The sequence below is a fragment of the Myotis davidii genome, unplaced genomic scaffold (assembly GCF_000327345.1).
Source record: "Myotis davidii unplaced genomic scaffold, ASM32734v1 scaffold31, whole genome shotgun sequence".
Lineage (NCBI taxonomy): Eukaryota > Metazoa > Chordata > Mammalia > Chiroptera > Vespertilionidae > Myotis > Myotis davidii.
In genome coordinates this window covers 3,317,717-3,331,796 of record NW_006283639.1, presented here as the reverse complement: position 1 = coordinate 3,331,796, position 14,080 = coordinate 3,317,717, and the positions used below count along the sequence as shown (strand labels likewise).

The 14,080-nt window shown below is 39.1% G+C and overlaps 1 protein-coding gene across 1 annotated transcript in view; it reads left to right on the top strand.

Annotated features, from left to right (window-relative positions):
- Nucleotides 1-2,135: 2,135 nt before the first annotated feature.
- The window catches only part of GNRHR (gonadotropin releasing hormone receptor), a 20,207-nt gene continuing 8,262 nt past the window's right edge, over nt 2,136-14,080 (top strand). The window contains exon 1 of the mRNA XM_006753863.1: nt 2,136-2,673. Within this exon, the coding sequence (XP_006753926.1) occupies nt 2,155-2,673 (519 nt within the window). The 5' untranslated portion in view covers nt 2,136-2,154. The remainder of the gene's footprint in view (nt 2,674-14,080) is intronic.

The window sequence follows — 14,080 nt, the reverse complement described above, 5'->3', positions numbered from 1 at the left end:
GTACAAGAAGAAGATAAAGAAAATAAAACACAGAAAAACAAAAATATCATGCTTGAATATCAACTCAGGTCATGAAACAGAGAAAGTTGCTCTAGAGCTGCCTGGGTTCCTGTGGGCTTTCTAGGCCTCTATTACCTAAGAGGGTCTCCTTTTCTTGCTACCAAAAGGACCTAAATACTCTGGCCCTTCATTCACCAAGGACTCTGACATCTGGCTCAGTCTTTCCACCCACTCCTACAAGAGAAATAGTACAACATAAGAGGTAAGGTCAGGACCTCTGGAGGCAGATTCATGCAATGTAATCCTAGTTCAGCTGTGTAAGTGGTGCTCTATGTTTCACTTTCCTCACCCACAAAATCAAGATAACAATAGTACTGACCTCTAAGGCTGGTGTAAGGATCAAATGTGTTAATGTATGTAACATGCTTAGAAAAGTGCCTGACACATAGTAAGTAGCCAGTATGTGTTAAATATTGCTAATAGTTTCATTATTGCCAGAATCAATGAGCACCTTCAAAATCCGTATGGCTGACCCACCCATCCAACAGCATAGATTCACGGTTCTTTGAGCTCTTTAAATGCATCAAACCTCATTCACTCTCTGCTTCTATTCACTTTCATGGGCACACCCTATATTTTCTTGTTAGTCAGAACAGCTTCATATATAGAATCTTAAATGCAAATCTCTATCTAAGGTTATGATCCCTTACTCCATTATAACTTGTTTTAATGTTATATTCTTGTTTTACTCTGTTGTGATCTCCTTCTTACTTTGCAATGCTCCCCAATCTCTCTGTGTTTTTTACATGACCATATTCTGCCCTGACCAGTTTGGCTCAGTGGATAGAGCATTGGCCAGCAGACTGAAGGGTCTGGGGTTCAATTCCCTGACAAGGGGTGCATGCGGGAGGAACCAATTGATATGACTCTCACATCGATGTTTCTCTTTCTCTCTGTCTGTCCCCCTCCCTTTCACTCTCTCTAAAAATAAATGGAAAAAATATCCTCAGGTGAGGATTAACAACAACAAAAAGATGAATCAACCTCCGAAAGTTTTGTTTTAAATAAATGAACATAAACCAGAAAAATGCAAATAAATGAACCAACAAGAATAAACCATTTAAGTCAAAAGAGCCACTTTTAATATTCTTCCAGCTTTGGCTGCCACAGAATCAAACTAGTTAACATAAAACAAATCAAGCTGGTGATTCAATAAATGCCAATGTAAGTCATACCAATATTTGTAAGTAACATCATCAAACACTCACCATGAAAGTTAAAATAGCAATACAGAGAAAGTTTCTAAGTGGCCCCAATGTGAAATGACCTGATATAAGGAATATAAGCAAATATTCATATTATATAGAAACATACAAATATGGTTACAGCATTATTACAGTATTCTCTCCCATAACTAGTTACTATCTGCAATAATGTACAATGACGGTAAGTATAATATTGAGACAATTATATAAGCGAGGCAATATTTTTTTTAAATAGTTTACTGTTTTTATTCTAACTTAAGCATGGATAATCTGACCGTTAAGACTGATTGATAACTTTGATGCAGTCCAATTTGTATTATATCAATTTGATTCTAACTGTTGTTATTAATTTATGTTTTGTGGAGGATGTCATTAAGTTAATATATTTGTCGAGTGTTTGAACTCATAGCAGCATGTGATTTTAAAAGAAAACAAATGCTTTTGAGAAATGTATTCACTTCTTCAAACAACAGATTTTAACTGAGTTATTTTTGTCTTTTTCTTCATTTTCATTTTGCATCTGTTGGACGGAACACTAACGCATTCGTTTTTAGAAAATCTCTTCATAACTGTTATTTTAATAACATCCTGAGTAAATTTTAAATTCAAAATTAAGCTTCAAGTGTCCTTCCATCAGGAAAAATGTTGTGACAACCAGGCCATCTGCTGGGGTTCTACAGTTACGTTTGGCCCTCAGAATGTGTTTGGCAGGCTCTGTGTTAGCGCTCTGTTGGATTATAAACCCACAAAGCAAGTTCACCTTGATCTTTTGCATTAAATATAAAGCATGTCAGGAACAAAATTTGTCATCCGTCTAAACTGGTTCAATTACAATAAAACACCAGAAGTGCCAGAAGCACGAGTCTTGAGGTTCTACCCGTTGGGAAAGATGGCAAACGGTGCCTCTGCTGAGCAGAGTCAGCATCACTGTTCACCCACCAACAGCAGCAGCCCGCTGATGCAGGGCAGCCTCCCCACCCTGACCTTGTCTGGAAAGATTCGAGTGACCGTTACTTTCTTCCTTTTTCTGCTCTCCACGACTTTCAACGCTACTTTCTTGTTGAAACTTAAGCAGTGGACTCAGAAGAAAGAGAAAGGGAAGAAGCTCTCGAGAATGAATGTGCTTTTAAAACATCTGACTTTAGCCAACCTGTTGGAGACTCTGATTGTCATGCCCCTGGACGGAATGTGGAACATCACCGTCCAATGGTATGGGGGAGAGCTCCTCTGCAAAGTGCTCAGCTACCTGAAGCTTTTCTCCATGTATGCCCCAGCCTTCATGATGGTGGTGATCAGCCTGGACCGCTCCCTGGCCATCACGAGACCCCTACCTGTGAGCAACAGCAAGCTGGGACAGTCCTTGATTGGCGTGGCGTGGCTCCTCAGTAGCCTCTTTGCTGGGCCACAGGTAAACCATTATCAGGAACGTGTTACGCTGTGGCAATCACAGATTTCCTATCTCAACTTGAGTATTGTTTTGTTGTAAGTCAAAGGCGGTATTGTATTATCCTTAAGAGCTTGGCTCTGGAAGTCAGAGAGTAGAGTTCAATCCTGGCACTGTTCCCTTGGGCAAATTTCTTAACCTCTCTGGGTTTCACTTCCTTCATTTATAACATAGAGGTAATGACTACTTCATGCAGCCTGTGTGATTAAATGAACATGTATTAAAGTATCTGGAATAATCTCTGGTGCATACTAAATACTCCCCCAAAATGTAGTCATTCTCAAACTTGACTGCATTCCCATCTTAGTTTTCCACCATTTTCTTTTTGGTCTGGTTGACATGGCAAATTGAGAGATCTTTAGGAACTATGAAATTTGCATAGCTAGAAGGTATTTATAACTTGTCTTATTTGGGACCTCTTGAGTGGAAACGTTAAGAATTCTGTCATTGCAGTTCAGAGAGAATTGTCTCAATTAGTATGTTGTTCTAAAATTTGCAGCTGAGTGGGATTCAATAAAGAGGAAAATCTTGAACTTTTGGAATTTTGAATATTTCCCTGAGGTTGACTTAAACTTTTCTGGAGGAAAGTTAGACTGTAACCGACTGTTAGCAAAACTCTAAGACTGTTGGTGCAGGCACAGGCCCTCTCCTGCAAAAGGCAGACAGAGATCTCTCCAGATTGTTTTCAACAGAGGCTACCTGGTTAATTGATCTATAGAATCTGCCTTTGTCAGAGGTCATATCTTTGAAGAAAAGGACACATTCTTGCAAATAGAAAGATCCTTTAGTAACAAATAAACAAGTTCTCTGTATGCATGTAAATGTACTAGATGAAGAACTTGGGGCTCAAGGGGGTATCAAGAAGGAAAGTCAGACTTAACCAGGATCCTCCAAAAACGTACCACTACAAATGGAAATTTATGTAGACATTCTAAACTGGCCAGATGGTAAAAGAAAAAAGCAATGCAAGACTCACTATACAAATAGTGCAAGACACAAGAAAGCCAGGTAACTAAATTTTTTCACTAATTCCACACTTAACCAATATTTTTTGTTAACCAATTAGTGTTTGTTTTATAGCAGGGAAAATGGGAAAAAAATGTTTTTCTTTCCCTGGGGGAAAGTACATTACAATTATTCTCACCGTGAATGAATAGATAAGAATAGATTTAGCAAATATATCGCTTGAAATTAAGTTATTTAGCTAAGGCTATGGCTATGTTTTGAAATTTTCCATTTTGTTTCTTTAAAGTATGAGTGCTGCTTTTTGATTGGTTTTCTTGGAGAAGATAACCAAAGTTTGGTTTCTAGCACTGAGCCTGGTATTGACAAAATTAAAAAATTGCCCTCAAAGAAAATGTAATTCAGTTGTGGAAACAAAACTTATATAAAGCTAATTTAACTATATACTAAATTATTTTAAACCTATTACAAATGTAAAAAGAGGGAGAGATGAGTATGACTTGAAAAGATAAAGGAAGATTTTAGGGTAAAGGTACGATGAGCCGAGTTTTTAAAGAGGGATGGTATTTGGATGGGGAAAAAAAATAAGTCAACGAGCACATATATTTTCAACAAAGGTTGAAAGTGTGATTTTTATAGAATATGTGTTTGGCTGAAGTGACAAATTGAGAGTTGGGACCAGCAGGAAATTAGATTTGGTTAACCGCATAGGGTACTGTTTCTTTGTCATAAAGTAATGTGGTTATGTTGTTTGCCTGTCTTTGCCTTGAAGGTATATGCTCCTAAATAGTGGAGACTGTTGTGTTGAACATATTTCATATTCACAGTACCCAATAAGATACCTAGCAAAAATAGAAATGTAAAATGTTTGGCTACTCTGGGGTTTTTCTAGATGATATAAATCTTCCATGTTTTACTAAAAAAAAAAGAGAGAGTTTGGATAAATGAATTATTGAATGGGGTAAAAATGGATTTATATTATAGCTATTGAAAGCCAGGGAATTTTGAAATTAATGTGGGAGCAATATAGCTGTGAGACCTGTGCAAAGGGTAAAATGGTTTTTTTCTTTTTAGAACTGACATACATCACTGTATGAATTTATGGTGTACCACATGATGGAGTGACTTACATATATTGTGAAATTATATTAGAAATATGCACTTTTTGTTTGTTTTCATGCTTATAAAATTAATTGTTTATCATAGAAAATTGGTGCATAGATATAAAGAGCAAGTGTTATTTTTCCCTAATCCTAGCATTTTACAAAGTTATCATAATTGTACCCTTCTTTTTTCATAAAAGGCTATATAAAATGATTTGCCTTTTCCTTAACTGGGAGCTTCTTCATTTTAATGTCTATATAAATTCAAATGCAGCCCTGACCAGGTTGCTTAGTTGCTTGGAGCACCATCCAGTACACCAAAAGATTTCTGGTTCCCTTCCAGGCAGGGCACATACCTAGATTTCAGTTTCAATCCCTGGTAGGGCTGTGTGTATGGAAGGCAACCAATTGATATCTCTCTCTCTCTCTCTCTCTCTCTCTCTCTCTCTCTCTTCCTCTTTCTAAAGCATTTTTGTATTTTTTAAAATATATCTTTATTAATTTTAGAGAGAGAGGAAGGGAGAGGGATAGAAAAAAAGAAATATCAATGAGAGATGGGCAATAGGTCAACACTCAACCACTCAGCCATACCAGTCAGGCCAAATTTTTGTATTTTTATTGATTTCCTAAACATAACCTTTGACATTTATTTATATGATGTTGTTCTAGTACTTTGAGTGACTTATTTGAACTTATCGTATCTTAATAAATGTACCACTTTACATTAAAGAAAAAGACTTACATATATTGTGAAATAATTACCACAATAGGTGCAGCTAACAACCATCATTCAAGATACAAATAAATAAATTTTCTTGTGATTAGAACTATTAGGATCTAATCCGTTAAAACTTTCCTATACATCATACAGCAGTGTTAACTATAGTCATCATGTTACGTACATTACTAAAATAATTTTTAACAAAAATATTTTAATAAAATGTATGCAGAGAGAAGAGAGACAAAGAAGCTAGTTCAGAACATCTGGCAAAGAGGTGATTAGGCCGAGGGCTAGGGTGGAGTCAGAGGGAATTGATAGTAATTACAAGGGACATTTCAAACAAAAAGCAAAGTTTAGCAACAAATTGGCTTTAATAATAGGGGGTTAATAATAGGAGGGAGTAAAATTAAACTCTAATATTTTTGGTCAAGGAGTTTTAATGGTAAAACTACAGAAACAGACAGGTAGATTGAGAAGAAGAGTGTTAGTTTCTTTGTCTGCCTGTCTATGTGAAAAGGGAGGAAAAGCAGGCTTTAAAAAGGCTAAAAACGTTTGCTTTAGGACATGATATTGATGATATAAGGCCTTTATATAAGTACTAGAGGCCCGATGCACAAAATGCATGCATGGGTGGGGTCCCTAGGCCTGGCCAGCGATCCGGACTGATTAGGTTCCCTGCCTCCCTGCCTCCCTCCCTCCTTCCCTCGCCACCAGGATCCACTGCCACCCACTCCCAGTTCTCTGTCCCAGCCCAGCGGCCTGGCCTTGATCAGGCGATTGGGACCTGCCTGATCGGGGGGTAGGGATTAGGAGGTTGGCTGGCAGGCCCGATTAGGCGATCGGGGCCTGCTGGCTGTGGCCGGGGCCAACTGCAACCCCAGCAGGCAGGTAGCAGGCTGATCAGGGCCTGCCGGCCAGGGGGAGAACCAGGGGGAGGAACCCAGGAGGTTGGCTGCCAGCCCCGAGGAAGGAGCCAGCTCTCGGCCCCCTGGGAAAGGGGCTGCATCCACCGCCACCCATCCCCAGTTCCCTGTCCCAGCCTGGGGGCCCGGCCTCAATGGGGCCTGCAGGCTGGGGTGGGGGGAAGAGACCGGGAGATCGGCCGCAGGCCCCATCAGCAATCATGGCCTGTGGGCTGTGGGCAGCTCCTGCACTGAGCGTCTGCCCCCTGGTGGTCAGTGCACGGCATAGAGACCAGTCATTCTAGTCGTCTGGTCGTTCCATCATAACAGTCCCTTAGGCTTTTTTATATATAGTCTAGAGGCCCGGTGCACAAATTCGTGCATGGGTGGGGTCCCTCAGCCTGGCCAGTGATCGGGGCTGATCGGAGCCATGGGAGGTTGGCCTGCCAGCCTGATCTGGGACATTGGGGCTGGCCAGCAGGGAGGGAAGGCCACAGGCAGTTGGCCAGCTGGCCCAACCCGCAATCAGGGTGGTGGGGGGGCTGATTGGGGGTAAGACCGGCTGGGAGGGGGGTGACCACAGGCAGCTGGCCCCATCCCCTGGTCAAACTCCCATAGAACTTCTGGTCGAACTCTCAGTCAAGGGGACAATTTGCATATTAGCCTTTTATTATATAGGCTGGCTATTCAAAAAGTGGTTGGTAATTTGGAATACTGACGTAGATGAAAGTTAAAACAGCAGAAATAAGCCAGTTTATGATGACTGAAACACAAACCCACAATTTTACTCTCTTTTAAAAGGACTCTCCCAAAGGCTATAAATAAAATATTGATTTATTAATTCAATTTATTTCTATCTAAGTATATTACAACAGCAACAGAAAGAAAATACCAAAACTTATCTATCTTGATGTAATAAAAAAAACACACATAAAATTAATTTTAAATTGTTTAGGAATTTCAAGTGATAAATAGCCTGACCTCAAATACATTACTCTGAGAGGTTTATGTGAAATAGGCCACAGAAATTATGGTAACATATATTTTTTGGTAAAACAAATGACCCATCTTTACTTTCAGCAGCACTTTAAATTTGTAAGGAACTGTGTAAAGTTTCCTGAAAAAACTGAAATGCGTAATCTTATGTCATATTCACACTAGAGGCCCAGTGCACAAAATTCGTGCACAGGGGGGTGTCCCCTCAGCCCAACCTGCACCCTCTCCAATCCAGAACCCCTTGGGGGATGTCTGAGTGCTGGTTTAGGCCTGATCCCAGGGATCGGGTCTAAATTGCAAGGTCCCTCATTCAAATTCTTCAGGACAGTTAAGGGAGCAGCAGAAGTCCCTCTTCAGCTCACCCCCCACAGCCTGCTTGTTCAGTCATTTGCTCATCCTTCACTAACCCCCTCCCAGCCTGGTTGCCCCATGCAATCTGCTTGTTCAGTCGTTTGGTCGTCCCTCACTAACCCTCTTGCTGGCCTGGTTGCCGCACGCAGCCTGCTTGTTCGGTCATTTGGCCGTCCCTTACTAACTCCCCTACCAGCTTGGTCATAGGCAGTCATCTTTGTGAGGGCATGAGGGTTAATTTACATATTACCTCTTTATTATGTAGGATTAACTCTATGAAGTCAGTAGAACCATGTTATTTTCCCCATTTTAAGCATGAGAGAATGTCCAAAAAGAACCTCTGAAAATAATGACGTTCAAATCTTTTTGGCAGCATACATACTACATAGAGACATGGTTTGTCTGTCTGTCCTTCACACACCTATGACTGAGAACAGATTTTCATTAAACAAATATCTACTCTGTTCCATCTTATTTTTAACTGTTGATTACAGCTACCTGATAGGCACAACCTGCAGCTTGGAAACCATAGGTTTAAAAGATTCATTGGCTCTCCCAATGTCACTTGACCTGTTGTTACTTATTTATTAATGCCAGTTTTTCTTTTTATTATGGCTCTCTGCTATCTCTGAAATGGGGTTTCAACCCTATGACTAATGTTACTTATATTTGATGGGGAAGATGAGACATAGAGAGGGCTTTTTAGTTCTAGACTGTGACACATGGTGAGTGTACTTCATGCTTCACCACACTCTGGGGACAAACCCATTGACAAAGACACATCCTGCCGTGGCTAATTTACAATTGACTTTAATCTTCATCCCTTGGTACATATTTTAATTTTCTATTACTTGAGTAATTCATTACCAGGTTAAAGAATATAACAAGTTCATTGTCAAAATTTAGGACTGGCAGCCTGGGAATTTATGGCATTTTGCTACAGCTCAGAAAGACCAAATTTCAAATTGGCCACCTTGGTTTTCCACCTTTCTTATTACTAACCTCAGAAACTACATTCTATGATGGATTTGAGATGTATTTCCAAAGGTTTTAGCATATGTACTGTAGGAACTTTCAAACTTTTTACGAGTAATGGAAATTTTAAAAAATCTATGTGAAGCCCCAATAAATAAAACAGATATGCTCTGGTTGAATAGGGATACAGGAGGCCCCGTCTTCTGCTTGGCTATACACTAGCCCCAGTAATAGTCTCTCTGAAGATCTTACATCTCCCTGCAACAAAGTATGACAGCCAATGGGGTAGTAGAAAGGCATGGGTTTTGGATTAACACAAAGGTGACTTCAAAGCTCAATACTATCTCTTACCAGCTATGTGATTCTGTGTAAATTAATTAAGTTTAAGTGCAATTTTAAAGACTACATTATAAAGAATAAGATATATAAAGTATCATCTACTATAAGACTTCATAAATACTCAGTTAATGTTTATTCATTCCTCTCTTCCTGTCTTCATTCCTTCTTTCATCAAGTCAGGTGAGAAAATAATAGGGAAATATGGGTATTGAAATGCATAGTTCTTTGAAAAACAGTAAAGAGAATTGCTTATATAAAGGTTTATTATTTCAAATTTATTCTGACTGATAAGTTTGGCCAACCTGCTCCCTAGTCACCAAACTATCCTACTCACTCTGATAGGTACTTAATAAATCAAGTATTGGAGGCATAATTTTTAAAAATAGGAGAAGGAAAGAAAGAGTGAAGGAAAGGAGGGAGAGAGGGAAGAAGGAAAGAAAAAAGAAGAAAAGGGAAGAGTAGAGAAAAAAGATAAAAGTAAAAAAGAAAAAAAAAGGCAGCAAACATGACCAAAAGACGATCTGAATTAAGAGCATCTGTGGTTAGGCTGGTAAGTACATGTTGAGAAGAAAACATTTCCTGAATTAGGTGTGTCCATATATAATTTAAAATTACATGGTTTTCAATAACAGTCATTTAAGACCACAAGAATTCCAGAGTAGCAGATTATTTACAGAAAGAGCTTATACCACTAGCTCATACCACTGCTTAATATGAAACATTACATATTGACAGTATTTAAATTCTATAGTTAACCTAGGCCTACAGGCAAGATATATGAGCCATCCTTTAGTCTTTGTTTAAAGATGTGTGGTCTGAAGATGTGTGGAGGCTTGCCTTGACACAGAAAATTTATAGTGCTAGAATGCACTTTCGAACTTGACAGGCAGCTTAAATTCAATAAATACTCATCTCACACACACACAATATGCCAAGAACTGTACTGGAACACAGTAATAGAAAACTAAGAGCAGATAACAACAATGATGATGATGATGATAAATAATAGTTATGAAGGACATAAATATTGGATAGGAAGTTACTAAATGCTTTTGTGTTCATTACTTCATGTAAGGCTCCAACAACCTTATGAATTAGATATGATTATTGCCCTTATTTTATTCATGAACAAACTAAGGATAAGGATGTTATATAATATGCCCAACATTACCATCTAGTAAGTGAAGGTGACAGTGCACCCAATTACCTTCATACCCAGAGCTTTTAACTACTACACTATAGCATACTATGCAACATTGTTTATTTCCTTTTTACCTGAAGGAAAGGGAAAGACAGGGAAAGTGTAAGGTGAGACTAGATGGTTAAGGGATTTCAGGGGGGAAAAAAGATGGCATACATTTATAAATATATAAATAAATATATATGAACACATATTTATAAGCTCTGTGCCTCAAAAATCAATATATATAAAAGGCTAATATGCAAAGTGTCCTCGAGGGAGTTCGACCGGGAGACCTGGAGTTCTATCTCTCACTATGATGTGCGCTGACCACCAGGGGGTGGCACAGAATGAAGGAAGGCCCCAGCAGGCAGCTGGCAGCTGGGAAGGGAGGCCTCAGCCTGCAGCCAGAAGGCCCTGGTAGGCCCTGATCACCTGCCAAGCCAAGGGACCCTACCCATGCATGAATTCTGTGCACCAGGCCTCTAATTTTATTATAATAACAGTTGTGACTTATATAGTGCTGTGTGCCAGGCACTATTCTAAGCACTTTCCAAGTATTTATTTGTTTAATTGTCATGATATCAACTAGGTAGGGGTAGATACTGTTAACATCTCCATTTTATAGGTGAGGAAACTGAATCACATCACCTGAGGATAATTACCTTTGGAAAAGATTAGGTAATGGTGTAATTAGTCTTGGGTAAGGTAAGGGTTAAAAATAATATTCTAAAAAGAAATAAGCATCTACAATTGACTGAAAGAAAGGAAAACAGATTGCTCTTGTTTGTGGCAAAATAAAGCAAACACTAATGAAACTAGGGCCAAGGATAAGAGAGGAGAAACATAAAGAAATTAAAGAAATATAATCCAAGGACAAAAGAACCACTGGAAGTAAAGTGATCCCTCTAATAATCATTAAAATGAACGTGGCCTTGAGCATAAAATAAACGCAACCAAGCCTCAAACAACCAATTTATGGGCAAGTAACTTTCTGATTTTCCATAACACCTTACTGTACTTCTCTTTTTGAACTATCACAGTCTATCTTATATTGCAGGTGTCACATTCATGCTCTATCTTCTTTATCAAATATTTAATGCCCTGATAATAGGATATATCTGGTTTATTGTTTAGTACAGACAGCCCCTAGTATAGTTTTTAACCAAGGAGTTGCTTTAAAAATAAGCATTTTGTCCTGGTCAGGTGGCTCAGTTGGTTGGAGTATCATCTCATACACATAAAGGTTGCAGGTTGGATTCCCAGTCAGGGAACATACCTAGGTTGTGGGTTCAATCCCCAGTCAGTGTGCATTTAGGAGGCAATCAATCAATGTTTCTCTCTCCCATTGATGTTTCTTTCTCTCTCTCTTTCCCCTCTTCTCTCTAAAGTCAATCAATCAATAAAAATATATATCCTCAGGTGCGAATTAAAACACACACACACACACACACACACACACACACATACACGTATTTGTTAAATAAAAAAAGATGATAACCAAAATTCAAACCAGCCCAGCCAGTGTTGCTCAACGGCTGAGCATCAACCCAGGAAACAAGAGGTCGCCAGTTAGATTCTAGTCAGGGCACATGCCCAGGTTGCAGGCTGGATCCCCAGTAGGGGGTGTGCAGGATGCAACCTATCAGTGATTCTCTCTCGTTATTGATGTTTCTCTCTCTCTCTCTCCCTCTCCCTTTTTCTCTCTCTAAAAATCAATAAAATGTTTTTTAAAAATTCAAATCATAGTACCATATTTCAAAGTCACTATTATTGAAAGTATCATCATTATAACTTAAAACATTAAAGTGAAAATGTGGCCCAGTGCAGAGCATAAGGTAAAACTCAGGTCATCTGGTTCCAAATACAATTGGGAAGGTGGGAAGGGAAGTAAAGATTTTAAGGAAATATAGGACTTTCAGGTTCTATGTAAAGTAACCCTTCCAAATACTTCAACTCACATCTGTTTGGTCAAATTAAAAACTGAGTTTTAAGTAAGGTAGCTTGAAAAGAAATATGGAAAACTGAAAGAATCACTTTATGTTGGGGAAAAAGTTGGCCAGGATCATAAAATAGAATTAGCTGACTGCGTGTTTGAGTTTCTTGATATGATCATTGGGCGCCCTCTAGTGGAATATTTTTAAATTATTTTTGCCCTTGAAACTAAAAAATCAACATTTTAATTACAAATAAAAGAAACTGGATTCATTTTTTTATTATATTTACTTATATTTTTATTATAATTATAGTTTATTCAAACGGTTTCTACTGTAAAATAAAAGAAAGGAAATATAGGTGTGTGGGTTTTTGGTTTTTGTTGTTGTTGTTTTTTTTTAATTAATCCTCACCCAAGAATACTTTTTCCATTGATTTTTTTAGAGTGTAAGGGAGGGAGGGAGACACATCGATTGGTTTCTTCCCACACATGCCCCTAGTGAACCTGCAAACCAGGCATGTGCCCCCAACCTAGAATCGAATCCACAACCCTTCAGTGCACAGGCCAACATTCTAACCACTGATCCACATGGGCCAGGGCAAAAATATAGTATTTTTTAAATATATAAAAAGCATATTCCACTCCTGCTTCATCACTTAAAAAAGGAAAGAACTAGGCTGTTAAATAAATAAAGTTTAACTTAATTTTTTTCTAATGCAATAAAAAACATTTTAAAAGGCTGTCCCTCACTTACTTAAAATAAAAGAAATCCTGGCAACAGAAGCAAAAATAAACAAGTAGAACTGCATCCAACTACAAGGCTACTGTACAGCAAAGAAAACTATTATCAGTGGAAGTGGGGTATCCCTTTCCTGACTGAGTGCTGGGGGTGGAGTCCTAATGATATCTTGAGAAAAATAATTTTCTAAGACTTGAATGGGAGGATGAGTGATTTTTATTTATGAGGAATTATATCCTTGTGTTTCCAAAGTCCTATTTCTCTTAATCCAGTCCCGGGAGAAGTACAGCTGGGGAGTCAGTAAAACTAAAAGCAAAGTCAGTGTCCAGAGTTTCTGTTCCATATTGCCATTGGATCCGGTTTAGCATTAGGCCTATTGCAGTCCATTGGTCCATTGTGTGAGATCCACCTGGCTGTGGACCAGGTGAGTAAATGCAAGAGATCAGGGGTTTGAGAGTCCCACAGGCCAGGGGTCAAGTACAACATGCCAAGAGCCAAGAGCACAAGAGACCAAGAAAATGCAAGAGAGTGAACTCCTTTGTTTAAGGTAGTTAATATTACAAATCTTGCACTGGCCATGCCTACTCTGGCCAATGACCTGTTCCCAGGTGTGACTGACAGAGAAGTACCTTCCCTATGTCACTCAGACTTTATTGGACATTCCTCTATTCACCCTGTTCATTCCCCTCCCCCATGGATCTGTGGGGAATAGACCCCTAATGGCTCCCTGGGGAGTGTTAAACTGCAGCTTCCTGGTAAAGCGGCCCAAGTGACATGCCTATAATATGTGGCATTCCCTTTGTTTCTTTCCTGTTATTAATAACTAGGTTAATTACAATGGTGCCAAAATTATCAACAAAATTAAAAGACAACTTACCAAATAGGAGGAAATATTTGCAAATCAGGTATCTGATAAGGGGTTAATATCCAAAATACAGTAATTCTTCCTCAACCATTATACTAGTATATGACAGTGGTGGTCCCATCTATACTAATAAAAGGGTAATATGCTAATTAGACTGGGAGATCTTCTGGGTGGCGAGGCTGAGGCAGAGGCAGTTAGGGGAGAGCAGGCCGGCAAGGTTGAGGGTGAGGGGGCAGTTGGTGGTAAAAAGGCTGGTGGGGAGGCAGTTGGAGGCAAGCAGGACGGCAGCGGGGGGAGGTGG